The following is a 14250-nucleotide window of genomic DNA, read 5'->3' as shown; positions in this document are numbered from 1 at the left end:
CTTTTTTTTTTAATTAATACTTTTTTATTTGCATTTTTCTGGTTATTAATGATATTAAGGTTGTGAATTTTTGAAAAAAAAGTCCATTTATATCTATTGCCCCATTTTTTAACTTGAGGGTTTTTTTACTATTAAATTTTGAAAATTCTTTATATAAGCTAAGTATTTGTCTTAATTAGCGTTTCCCTTGATGCAAAGGGATACCATGTCCACCTCTTATAAAGGAAAACATTTCATTGTGACTAGCTTACAGTGTCAGAGGTTTAGTCCATTATCATCATAGCAGGAAGCATGGCAGCATGCAGACAGACATGGTACTAGAGAAAGAGCTAAAAGTTCTACATCTTGATCCACAGGCAGCAGCAGGAGACTGTGTGCCACACTAGGCCTAACTTGAGTTTATAAGCCTCAAATCCCACCTCCACAGTGACACTTCTTCCAACAGGACCACACCTAATAGTGACACTCCTTGTGGGTCAAGTATTCAAACACACAAGTCTTTGGGGGCTGTTACTATTTAAACCACCACAGTATCAAAACTTTATTAGAGATAGACTAGAGAGTAAATATTCTCTCCAATTCTGTAAGTGGTCTCATCATTCAGTTACTTTCTTTGCTCTCTAGAATGTTGATACAGTTACATTCATCTGTTTTTGCTTTTTCTGCTTTGAGGATTCACACAAACACACTAGTTCCAGTGTCCTGAAGCATTACCCCTGAGTGTGTGCTAGTAGTATAATTAAGTGCTAAGTACATAGTTCATTTTAGTTGACTTCGGAAGCTGATGGGTGAAAGGTACCTACTCTCATGATTTATGAGGATTCTCCTGTTACCAGTGCTTGTGCTATGGGTGTGTTTGGTGCTTTCTTGGCTCTATGCTGTTAATATATCCAATTGGCGTTTTTTCACTCTACCACAGTGCTTTCACTTCAGTAGCTTTGTAGTATATTAAATCATGTAGTGGAGTCACTCTTGCATTGCCTGTTTTGCTCAAGATGTCTTTTGGTTTTGTGGTTTTTCATTGTTTCATATTTTCATACAAATTGTTGATTTCTTGCTATGGGAAGAATGTCCTTGATGTCTAGCTGAGGTTGAATTGAATTTATAGGCTACTTTGATAACAGTATTGATTTTTTTCCATCTATAAATATGAAGAATTACTTATATCCTCTTAAAATTTGTATATTAATATTTTATTCATGTTTTTTAACAAAATCTCAATCATTTGATTTTACTAATAAAGACTCGGGAGCCAGGTGCTGAGTTGAAAGCTTGCTAACTCAGAGAGACAGAGAAAGCACCCATCACCCAGCTGATCTTCTTCCTCAGCTGATGTCCCCAAAAGGAAATTCTCCTTCTCCTTGCCTCAAAAAGGAAATTCTCCTTCTTTGCAAAAAACCCTTCAAACAGAATGTCTCTCCTTTCTATTTCCTGTATGTCTCTATCCATCCTCCTGACTTCCTCTTACTATGTTTTTTTCCTGAATTTGCTCCCTGTCAACTGGTTGCTTGCTCTTAATCTATGGTTGACTTTATTTAATCCTATTTACAGTAAGCAGAAAGCTCTTGGATTAAAGGTGTATGCTAGGGCTGACCCATGCCACAACTAGAAGAAACAGGTTTTTCCATTAAACAAGACAATCTCAGGGTTCACAGTGTGATCAAATATCCTGCAACACTATAATTTTTATTGCAGAAAAAAGATCACTTGTGGTTTTCAATGGCACATGCCCCATACAGGCTCCTGTTTTGAATCTGTTCCTAGTTGGTCATGTTGGGAGACTGTGGAACCTTGAGGCGGTTGTGGGGCAGAGCCAGAGGAAGTAGGCCTGTGAGGATGATGCTTGGAAACTTTAAAACAAAACAAAAAATTTCAAGGGATCAATGAAAAGAGCCAGATATAATGCTGCAGCATTTCTGGAGTGGAGGCAGGAGCATCAGGAGGTCAAAGTGAATTCTGGCTACCAAGTAAGCTTTGTTTAGTCTCCGTTTTGTTCATTTTGCTCTGACTTTTATATTTCCTTTTATTAATTTAAGACTGCAGCAAGTTGTTAACCCTTTTGTGTTTGCCTTTCTCTGAAAGCTAGCTTTACTAAGACTTTCCTCCATACTTTGTTCATTTCTTCACCGTAACCCCTTAAGTGCCAGTTAAATCCTAATCATTCTCAAATATGAATTGTGTTACCTTTCACTACTTTCCTGCATCTGCAGCTAAGAACAGGGAAGATCTTAAAATCTTTATTCTAGCATCATTATATTGAGATAGTTGTCTAAAACTGCCTCAAACTGAAACTCTGGTATTGAAAGATAGAATTAATATTCAATTATTACTTTGTAAAAAAAAATACTGAACTATAGGTTCCATATAACATAATACAATGTAGTGATCATATGTTTGTACTTCGATGAGATCATAGCCATATATATAACATTAAACAAACTGAAAACATTTCCAGCCCTGGGAATGCTGCCTCTGTAACCTTGTAAGGTTCCCCATCCTCACAGTTTTCCATCTTAAATTTGCATTTAGGGAAAGGTTATCACTATTCAGAGTACAAGATTTGTTGATCATAATTCATATATATACTATCATGTGTGGTATAATTTTTTTCATTTTCATTGCTTAGCTTAAATTCATTATATGACTGACTATTTCTCAGTTCTTGAACATTATTTGAGCCGTTTTTGGTCTTTTTTACTACTGAATAAGACAGCTACACACAGAGCATATTCACAAAGACATAGAGCATATTCATGGCACATACACACAGAGCTGTGCTACTTTATAACTCTATAGCAAAGTATAGTCTTTAGAGTTGTTCTGTATTCATAGTGTTTGATATTGCTGGTCTATTTCCCCTTTCTAATGGTGCGACATGCTAATTTTTCTTTGTTCTTCCTGTTTGAAACCAGGTCCTGGGTCTCAAGTAGCCCAGAAAGTCTTCATGGTATAGATCCTCGTGCTTCAACCTCCCATGTTGCTAGGATTTATAGACCTGAACCATACAACCTGGCAATAACTTATTACTTTAATTTCTTGTTAATGTTGAGTGCTTACATATCCTCTATTATGAAATGTCTATTTAAAGATTATTCATTCCTCACACTAGATCATCTTGAAGAGCCTTAACCACATAGGTAATTGAATACCATACAGCCTGGAACAAAAGCCTCTTGGCACATAAAATGTGCTTTGGATTGGGAAGGAAAGTTGGAAAATAAGATCATTTCTTATTAATAAAATGGTTCTTGTTGTAGCTCTTTGAACATACCATGTTTGGAAAGCTTATTCATGTAAATAAAATCTAATCTTCTGTGTCGATATGAGTTGTTAATTTGAAAAAACTCTAATGAAATTATAAGAATTTGACCTCTAGAGTTATCTTGCCTGATGTAATATTTAATATCTATTAAGTACTATGCCTTAAATAAGTGAATAATATGTATTTACTTTTTTCTTTTATCTTTCTTTCAGTGTTTCAATAGAGAAAGAAAAGATCGATGAAAAATCTGAAACAGAAAAACTCCTAGAATACATAGAAGAAATTAGGTAATATAAAAAATAGTAGCTTTAAAATTAACTTCTAGGCTGGAAAGATGGCTCAGCAGTTAAGAGCACTGGCTCCTCTTCCAGAAGATCCATTTCATTTCCTAGCACCTACATGGTGGCTTATAACCATCTGTAACTCTAGTTCCCAAGGGAATCTATCCGATGCCTTCTTCTTGCCTCTGTAGGCACTGCATACATGTAGTACACAAACATATATATAGGCAAACACTCATACACATTGAATAAATAAATAATTGAAGTGAAAAATTAATAAATAAATAATAAATAAATAAAATGAAATTAATAAATAAAGTGAACTTTACTGGTTTGGGATATAATGTTGATAGAGCACTTGCCTGGCATTTGGGAAGCCCTGGAATCAGTATCAGTTTTTTTGCACATAGAAAACAAAAGCACCTTATTTTGTTGAACATGTTTTTCCAGTACCTTAAGAGAATTTCTCTTCAAAATATCTTTTAATATAGCTGTGCATCTGATCAAGTGGAAAAATACAAACTAGATATTGCCCATTTAGAAGAAGATTTGAAAGAGAAGGATCGTGAGATTTTAAGTCTTAAGCAATCTCTTGAGGAAAACGTTACATTTTCTAAGCAAATAGAAGATCTGACTGTTAAATGTCAGCTACTTGAAATGGAAAGAGGTACCGTGCTGTTTCTATTGCTTTGTTCTGTGAAGGCTTAGATACTGTCTATAAAAAATGCACAGATGTATGAAAACAACATTTTTATAATTATTAAGTAACAAAAGGTTTATGTGCTATATTTAAGAAGTTTTATAACAGTATGGTGTTTCCTATTTATTTCAACATATTGTATTCTTTAATTGAAAATAAAGAATTGTATTAGTTGATGACTTATGCTCTGGATGACATTTGTAATTGGTGCAAACTCATAACTAAATATCTGTGTGGGGAATGTGGAATGTAATAAGCTAATGACTATAATCATCCTCCCTCTTTGGAAACACTTTATCTGTATAGTGTACCAAAGAGATGAAATGTTACAGGAACTGAGTCCCTTAACAGTAGTTAGTGATAAATGTTTCCTGCTTTTCTTTTACAGATGACCTTGTCAGCAAGGATGGAGAAAGGATTGAAAGTCTCAGTGCTGAGATACAGATTCTAAGAGAGAAGCTGGTTCTGGAAAGGCAAGAATATGAAAATCTGCAGCAAAAAGAATTGCAAAGCCAGTCACTTCTGCAGCAAGAGAAGGTAGTTAACTACATTTGTTTTGTTTTTTAAAACAACTACTTATTTGTGTCATAACTGTTTATGTCAGAAAACCATGGAGTATATCTTTTGAATGTTTAGCCACAGATATCGGTATGTACTTATATTAAGTAAATGAGCTACATATTTGTAATTATCTTAAAAAGAATGTCTAGGCTGAACATGGTGGCACACATCATTAATCTCAGTACTCAGGACACAGAGGCAGGTGAATCTTTGCAAGTTCAAGGACAACCTGGTGTACAGAGTGAATTCCAGGACAGCCAGGGGTACACAAAGAAACCCTGTTTCAAAAAAGAAACAGAAAAAGAATATATAATAATAGGAAAAAGCCCAACAATTTGAAAATGCAGCTTATATAAAGAATGTCTTATATATAGGTGAGGGGAAAAAAGCCCAATAGATAAATACAAACAGACAAGAAACATGGGCATGGAATAGAAACAGGCAGTTCTAACATGACATTCAGGTAACTTGTAAACATGAAATGATCCCCCCATAGTAATTAATAGAATAAAGATATTCGTTAAAAAGATGTGTAGAAACTAAACCATTTCTCTGTGATGCTTTGGTGAAGGCAGGATCAATAAGAATGGACATGCACTCATGTGATATATTTTGAGGCAATGAAAGGAGTTCAATAGGTTAATATACATTGACCTTCAGGTGTCAACTTTTTTTATGATTTTACAAAATTTTTATGCACAGAGAATATTTAGCATAGCCCCTGAAAAAGTGTATGCATGTATGGAAATATATGGGCAATATGTCTTCTAAACCAAAAGTTTACTTCTGGAAAGGAAAACTAAGATTGGGATAGGGACTAGTGAAAACTAATATGCTTTTAAAATCTGAAATTTAATATTTTTTCTCGATGATTAAAGTTAAAAGCTTTGAAATGTGTGTATCTTATACATTTTATGTAACGTTGAGATCATAATATATTATCATATCTGAGTAGAGTATATTGAAGTACATATGAAAATAGAATATTGAAATACATATAAAGGCCAACTGTAAAGCAGATATAAAAAGGGCACTAAAAAAAAGCTAGAAATTACATTTTTCTTTTTTTTTTCTTTCTTTTTCTTTTTCTTTTTTTTTTTTTTTCTTTTTTTGGTTTTTCGAGACAGGGTTTCTCTGTGTATCCCTGGCTGTCCTGGAACTCACTCTGTAGACCAGGCTGGCCTCGATCTCAGAAATCCGCCTGCCTCTGCCTCCCAAGTGCTGGTATTAAAGGCGTGTGCCACCACCACCCGGCTAATTACATTTTCCATAGTGTTGAATTATAATATATATTATAGGAAAAATGAATATGGTATTTGTACTTTCTGTGCTTTCTTTAAACTTCCTAATTATTTTCCATACTTCATTATCTGTACTTCCTTCTTGTCTCCATGAAAGGCCCTCATGCCATGTCTAATTATTTTGTGGTAACCTGTCTGAATGCAGGAATTGTCTGCTCGTCTTCAGCAGCAGCTCTGCTCTTTTCAAGAGGAAATGACCTCCGAGAAGAATGTCTTTAAGGAAGAGTTAAAGCTGGCCCTGGATGAGTTGGATGCAGTCCAGCAGAAGGAGGAGCAGAGTGAAAGGCTGGTTAAACAGCTGGAAGAGGAAACGAAGTCAACTGCAGAACAACTGAAGCGGCTACACAACCTGCTGAGAGAGTATGTATTATTGGGATCTTGTGCATGCAGGACTGGAGATATAAACTATTTTCTAGTTTGTCTTCTTAGAATTCTCATGTCACCCAAGTACATGCATGGAGGTTGGAATTATCTTACAAAGTAAGAAAGAGAAAAACACGTTAAGAATATGTATACATTCACACACGTATACACTCATATATGTAGGCAAGTATGGCAGTCAAAGTAAAAACCGGCTTGGTACATTTCTAATCCCAGGACCCAGGAGTTAGTCTGGATTACACATTGAGTTTGAGGCATCCTAGGCTATAATAGTGAGACTTTGGCTCCATAAAATAAAAAAAAGCCTTTTTCCTAAAGATAAAATCATATTTATGTGATTCTTTACTATTCCATTTTCTAAAAGTCATTAGACATCAGTGTTAAGACAATTTATTTTATATTTGAAAACATCTAGACCCTTTAATGTTTTAAATAGCTTTCTTGAGAGAGTGCAAACACTGGTTAATTTGTGTGTGTGTGTACCCATACACATGCAGAAGCACACAAATCACAGCATGATTGTGGAAGTCAGGATGGCTTTCAGAAGTTGCTTCTCTTCCCACTGTGTGGGGTCACCAAGGTTAACAAGCACCTTAATTCCTTTAGCCAGTCTTGCTTTAGGAGTAACAATCAGAAAGCAGGTTATAGTGGCTCAGACATGTAGTCCCATCACTTCAGAGGCTGAGGCAAGAAGAGTGCAGTGAGCTTGAGGCCAGGCTGTGTTGTAGAATGGAATGCTATGTCAAAGAAAAATAAATGCAGAAATAAAACAATCAGAACTAGTTGATAAACATTAAAAAACAACATTCTTATTAAAAGTAAAGAACTTACTACCTGGTAAAACTTTCTTCTTGCCAGGTGTGGTGGCACACTCCTTTAGTCCCAGCACCTAGGAGGTAGAGGCAGGCAGATCTGAATTCAAGGCCAACCTGCTCTACAGAGTGAGTTCCAGGAAAGCCAGGGCTGTTAGACAGAGAAACCCTGTCTCAGAAAAAAAAAAAAAAAGAAAGAAAGAAAGAAAAAGGAAAACCTAAGCCAAACCCAAACCCTTTCCTCTCTAGCATATACATTCAAATTAAAATTGATAATTTATTCTTTTATCTTTAATTTTTATTATTTACTTTGAAAATATATTTTAGCCAAGCATGGTGGTACACACTTTTAATTCTAGCACTTGGGAGGCAGAGTCAGGCACATGTCTGAGTTCAAGACCTACAAAGCTAGGATTTCACAGAACTCTAACTTGAAAAAACAAAACTAATACATATATCAGCTTATTGTTGTTGGGTGGGTATATGTGGTATGTGTGAGTACAGGTGTGGGTAGAAATCAGAGGACAAAGTTGAGATATCATTCCTCTCTACCATGGTTTCAGTGGTCAGACATAGAGGTAGTCAGGCTACAGAGCAAATTCTTTTATCTGGCCCTGCCAATTTGATTATTGAATTTAAACTACAAGTAAGTTTGTCATCTAAGTTCTTGAGATTCCATTGAGGAAGCAATCTACTGTGGATGAGATTTGAACCTGTTATTGTATCTCATGCCTGCCCTGTTAAGTACTTTTCTAAATCTCTTCTGGTTTAGTTTTTCGTTTGTTTGTTTGTTTGCTTGCTTGCTTGTTTTTGTGATTCCTGACAAAAAGGCACCTCAGGTCTTTGTATTCCTTGACTTTAGGGAGCAGTACAAAGGTGTTATTATGGAAATTGTTCTTAACTGTAACTGATTTGGGGGAGAAGGACCCTAATAAGTTGAGTAGACAACGCATATCCTAAAGGGGTGTTAGGAGTCATTGACTCTGGCTTAAAGAGTTCTAACTACACTAAGATCTTTTACAGAAGGTCTTTATTTGGTGGCTTAACTAGTTAACTGTGTGATTCCCAGAGAAATGGTCTGGCTGCCTTCACATCCTACTTCCTTGGGTGTGATGTGAGATGCTTTTTCAAGTCCTACCTACACTGGCTCAAATTAAACGATGAGAACTGAAAGATGCAGCTGATTGTTTTTGCTCTGTCTTCCTCATTGTGCAATGACTTTGACCTACTTTTGTCTTGAGTGTTCACTTAGAATTGTGCAGTGTTTATTTTCAATTCACCAATTCTTTCAGAGATCCTTCATAAGCTCATATTTCTTTCCAAACATGTTATAGAGTTTTAATATATAATATTTGAAAAAATATTTGAGATTTGTTGTATGCATCTAGAAAAATGAGTTAAAACCTATTTGTTACTATACAAAACTGCTGAAATTTCAATAAGGTTGGGCATCTGGGATCCTTTTACTTGTAGGCTGAGTTAGGAGAATCCTGAGTTCAAGGCCAGCTTGGGCTAAATAGCAAAAAAGAAAATTGGATAATAACATCATTGCACATAGTATCATAACTACCTTTCAAAAGAGTGTTTAATGTGATTCGTCTTTAACTATGTGTAGTATCCCCTGTCTCAGTATAAAGAAAGTTTATTAAGTCACAGTGCTTTTAGTTAGCATTGCATTCAGTCTTTAGACCTGACTGTTCTATAAGATTGGCTTTACAGGTTGCTGTAAAGGTTTTGATTGTTCTTTCCTCTCTATTACCTATATAATTTAGGAGTCATGAAAAGAAATACAGGCGAAAATACAGTTGAAGCAAGTAAATAAGTTAGTAAACCATCATGCAGGAGATGAGGTGATACATGTCTGTTTTAAAGCTGTACAACATTTACTGCACAGGATTATATGAGACATACGGAGCACAGTTTTTGGTCATTAGTAACATTTTCTTGTTCTTAGAAAAGAAGTTGAACTGGAGAGAAGTACTGCCGCCCACGCCCAAGCCACCTTGATTGCACAAGAGAAGTATAATGACACAGCACAGAATTTGAGAGATGTCACGTCTCAATTGGAAAGGTATTCTTCTTTGTAGTACCCACGTGTGAATATGTGAATGGAGAGAAGTGGGTGGAGAGATTGCCTACAGAAATCTACGAACAGAGCATTCCAATGGACGATGACTGCTATTGCCTTACATTCCATGACTGGCTGTAAATGGACACTTAGTACCATCTAGTAATCTTCCAGTACTTATGGAGATGTTCCCTTTCCTACCATCCAGTTCAAACCTCCTGCACCTTTAGCAGTACCATGTTACTTTTCTCATAGCATCATTGAAAAAAAAAAAATCAAAAGCTTTTAGATCTTCATCTAACATCAGAGCACTGACATTTATCCTGTCTCCCTGCTTATTCAATAATTTCTTAGTTTTCTGTTTCTTTTGCCCTCTGCCTCCCTCTCCCCACTTCCCCACACTTTCTTAGATTCTCTTGCCATGATAGATATCCCTGACTAGCCTGGTATTACCTGTGTACCCCAGACTGGCCTGAAATGCATGGCAGTCTTACACAGCCTTGGAGTGCTGATGTTGCCGGAATGCTCTACTGTGTGTAGAAGCTAATATTTTAGTCTCTTTAATGTTCAGTGAGCCCTGAAGTTGGATCATTTGCTCCTTGTCTTTTGAAACTATTCTTGGCTAGGCTTGGTGGCTCACAGGTGCATTCCCTTCACTTGTGAATTCTAAAACAGGATTGCAGTAAGCTTGAGGCCAGACCAAACTACACAGTGATTCAACCTGGTGTAGAGAGTGTGACCCTACCTGAATGCAAAAGAGAAGTTAGTAATGTTTTCAGTATATGTCAATATATTATGATGTGCAGTCATTTTTTAAATCATAATTTAAATAGAAAACTTCATAAACACTCAATTTTTAAAAAAATATTTATTTATTTAATGTACATGAGTAATGCTGTGCCCTCAAACACACCAGAAGAGGTCATCAGACCCCATTACAGATGGTTCTGAACCTCCAAGTGGTTGCTGGGAACTCAGGACCTCTGGAAGAACAGTCAGTGCTCTTAGCCTCTGAGCCATCTCTCCAGCCCTAGACACTCAACTTTCTTTTTTTTTTTTTTTTTTTTTTTTTTTTTGGCTTTTTTTGAGACAGAGTTTCTCTGTGTAGCCCTGGCTGTCCTGGAACTCACTCTGTAGACCAGGCTAGCCTCGAACTCTCGAACTCAGAAATCCACCTGCCTCTGCCTCCCAAGTGCTGGGATTAAAGGCGTGCGTGTTATTTCTGACTCTTTGTCCACTGCACACATGTGGTTCACAGACATACGTGCAGGCAGGACACTCATAAACAGACAATGTTATGTAAATTCATTACTCAGAGTATTTCATTCTTGGCTGTGTAAGCACATGAATATAAGGTTTTTCTTTTGCCAAGAAGTATGTAAAATCTGAACCTTCTGACTATAGTAGTAAGAAAAAAAAGTGTTAACTGTTTTCTTTTTTATAAGCTACAAGTCATCAACACTTAAAGAAATAGAAGATCTTAAACTGGAGAATATGACTCTACAAGAAAAAGTAGCTATGGCTGAAAAAAGTGTAGAAGATGTTCAACAACAGATATTGACAGCTGAGAGTACAAATCAAGAATATGCAAAGTGAGTAACAAATTTACAGTTGGTTGGTTGTTTGTTTTGAGACAGAGTCTCACTATTTAGTTTTGGCTGGAAACCTGCTCTGTAGAGCAGGCTGCTCTGAATGGACATCCACCTGACTGCCCCATAAGTGCTACATTTACAGACAGAATCCTACCACACCCAGTTAGAATTGCAATTTTTAAGAATTGTTTCTGTTTGTTCTTTGTTTTGTTTCTCCAAAAAGAAGGGGGTAAAAGTTGAAATCACTATCAGATGTTTAGTGGATTCTTCTTTCTCAAATCTAAGGATGGTTCTAGATTTGCAGAACAGATCAACATTGAAAGAAGCACAAATTAAAGAAATCACGTCTTCATTCCTTGAAAAAATAACTGATTTGCAAAATCAACTCAGACAACAAGATGAAGACTTTAGGAAGCAGCTGGAAGAGAAAGGAGAAAGGTACATCAGGCTAGACCTTGACTGCCATGGAACATGGTTTTTCTAACAAATTCAAAAAAGATAATTTAATTTTTTAAAATTAATTTCCCCATACAGAACAGCAGAGAAAGAAAATGCAGTCACAGAATTAACCATGGAAGTTAATAGATGGCGTCTCCTATATGAAGAACTGTTTGATAAAACTAAACCTTTTCAGGTTTGTTGCTTGTCATTAAACTTGTGGGCTGGAGAGATGGCTCTATGGTTAAGATACTACCTGTTCTTCCAGAGGTCCCCAGTTTCATTCCCAGTAACCACATGGTGGTTCCAGACTGGCTGTAACTCCAGTTTCTGCTGTCCCACATCTTCAAGCTTTCTGGGCACTGTATTGCACAGACATACACGTAGACAAAACACTCATACTCATAAAATAAAATAAAAATAGGTAAGAAAACTTATTTTAATCTGTTTTACGAATGTATTTCCTTCCCATTAGTATTGACTGTGACTTGGTACTTCTGCAGTATCTCTTCTTGGTTCCAGTAGTTTCAGTTTTTTTATCTGGTAATGAGCTCAGTGGTAGAGTGTGCTTGGCATGTACATGGGCCAGGGTTCAATTCCCAGTACTACACAAAACCAAAAGTAAAGTGATAAAAATGAGCAATTTGTATTACTGTTTATCATTTCTCCAGCCAACTGACAAATTTAGTAGACACTAAATTTCAATGTAGTTTTTATAATATATTTTTTAAAATACTTTCTAATCAACAACTTGAAATTAGTAGTCCTGAAGGCTCTCCTCATAGAAATATCAATCATTTACCTGTTACTTTGTGATGTGTATTTTGATATGATCCATCACAATATTTCTCAAGTTACTGTAGTGATCTTTGTGTTGTACTTTTGTCCTTTGGTTTTAAGGCAAGGTATCGAACTATAACTCAAGCTGGCATGGTACCAAGCCTGGAACCTGAAGTGCTCCTCCTTCTACTCCCCAAATTCTAGCATCAGCCTCTATGCCTGATTATCTTTTTTCCCTTGAGACTCTAGGCTGGCCTAGAGTGGTCTGTGGAGCTGAATTTGTCCTTGAATTCCTGACCTCTTGCTTTTGCCTCCTGAATGCTGAATTTATGGCCATAGACCATCATACATGGCAATACCCTGATTTCTTTATAAGAAAAAGGTGCCGAGTGTGGTAGCGCATGCCTTACTCCCAGCACTCAGGAGACAGACGCAAGTGAATCTCCTGAGTTTGAGGACAACCTGATTCTATGTTCCTGGACAGCCAGTACTATAGAGTGAGTCTATCTCAAAACAAGCAAACAGGCCTACAAACAAACAAAAGGCAGGTCTAATTGGAATGGAAGAGGGTGTTGGAAAAGTTTAGTCCAAGCATGGTCACAATGCTTATGCTTGTGAGGCAGCAGCAGAAGGGTGCACATGCTCAGCAAGTTAGTCTTGGTTTCAGTACTAATAATGCGTGTTTGTCTTTTCCAGCAACAACTGAATGCCTTTGAAGCAGAGAGGCAGGCATTGTTGAATGAACATGGTGCAACTCAGGAACAGCTAAATAAAATCAGAGACTCATATGCACAGCTACTGGGTCACCAGAATCTAAAGCAAAAAATCAAACATGTTGTGAAATTGAAAGATGAAAATAGCCAACTCAAATCGGTTTGTAAAATAATATTTATATTCAGATATACAATTTATAGAGGAGAATTTCAGAACTAAAGAACTTATTTAATGTTGACCAGATGGATATTCAGTTTTACTTAGTTTTATAATGGCTGCTATAGTTGGAAACTGTATAAACTTTTCATGTTCATTTCTACTTACAAAATAGCCATGCTTTTTTTTGTAAATACTATGAAGTTAAGTGGTATTCAAAAGAATGATTTATTTCATTTCTCTTTCCTTTTAGAAAGTTAGTTTATATTTTATTTTTGGCATACAATATACAAAACAGTGGGTTACATTACCTGAGATACGGTTTTATATATAGTATGTTGATCGTGATTCATCCTGGTATATACCCAGAAGCTGTAAGCTGGATCATGTAGTAATGTTAATTTGCATTTTGATCCTGTCCTGGTGAAAAGAACCTGGCAGTCCTCCATCAGCATAAGCCCTTAGCAGCCACCTGTCTCCGATCCAGTTTTGAGATTTGATAAGAGTGCAGTTCCCCTGTGGATGGGTCAGCAGAAAGGAGAAATCCATTTTGTCACTATACAACTGAGAGGACAGGGATTGGGAGCCATCTTGGGAAGGAACTTATTGTTTAAAACTAAACTCCCATGGAGGCCTGTGACTAGGAAACAATCACAAGTCAGGGAGCCTGAAGTTAGCCTGCCACAGCCCTCTGAGTGTGAGACAGCCCTAGAAGCAGTTGCCCACAAGCCATAGTGCAGGCAGTAGAAGGCTTAGCCCGGTGAAATGATAGGAGAAGGTGCCCTGAGCCCAAGATCAGGGGTAATGGATTGCTGGAGCTTCCGATCTACAGATCAGTTCGGTAGTGCCTCAGGATTCTGAAGGTTCAGTGATCTACTTGACCTCCCTTGATATTTGTGACCCCAGGAGGCCACTCTCATCTGTCTTCTTTGTAGTATTCCCCATTGGATAGACTCTGAGCTAGTATTTTAGCACAGAAACTGGGAACAGGTAACCCTCTCTCTTAGTGCCACCTCTGCCCTTGGCACTGTGGTTCTTAGTGACTTACAGGGAAAGGGAGTGAGAAATAGCCTCAGTTTACTCAGTTTTGTGTCTCTTTAGAGCCGTTGTTATGTGCTAGACGAGAGTGCTCAGGCCCAGTGATTCCATAACTGCACAAGTGTGACTGACCAGAAGAGATCTTCTAGCCTTACTACCTGTGCCC

General features: G+C 36.9%; 1 protein-coding gene across 1 annotated transcript in view; it reads left to right on the top strand.

The window, feature by feature from the left end:
• The window catches only part of Hmmr (hyaluronan mediated motility receptor), a 28303-nt gene that overhangs the window by 12519 nt on the left and 1534 nt on the right, over positions 1 to 14250 (top strand). The window contains exons 8-16 of the mRNA XM_028789046.1: positions 3475 to 3549; positions 4035 to 4210; positions 4632 to 4780; positions 6251 to 6465; positions 9253 to 9369; positions 10812 to 10958; positions 11244 to 11396; positions 11493 to 11592; positions 12873 to 13049. Of these exons, the coding sequence (XP_028644879.1) occupies positions 3475 to 3549; positions 4035 to 4210; positions 4632 to 4780; positions 6251 to 6465; positions 9253 to 9369; positions 10812 to 10958; positions 11244 to 11396; positions 11493 to 11592; positions 12873 to 13049 (1309 nt within the window). The remainder of the gene's footprint in view (positions 1 to 3474; positions 3550 to 4034; positions 4211 to 4631; positions 4781 to 6250; positions 6466 to 9252; positions 9370 to 10811; positions 10959 to 11243; positions 11397 to 11492; positions 11593 to 12872; positions 13050 to 14250) is intronic.

The sequence above is a fragment of the Grammomys surdaster genome, unplaced genomic scaffold (assembly GCF_004785775.1).
Source record: "Grammomys surdaster isolate TR1022 unplaced genomic scaffold, NIH_TR_1.0 125776, whole genome shotgun sequence".
In the NCBI taxonomy this organism is placed as follows: domain Eukaryota; kingdom Metazoa; phylum Chordata; class Mammalia; order Rodentia; family Muridae; genus Grammomys; species Grammomys surdaster.
The sequence above is the reverse complement of the archived record's forward strand: the minus strand, read 5'-3'. Positions and strand labels throughout refer to the sequence as shown.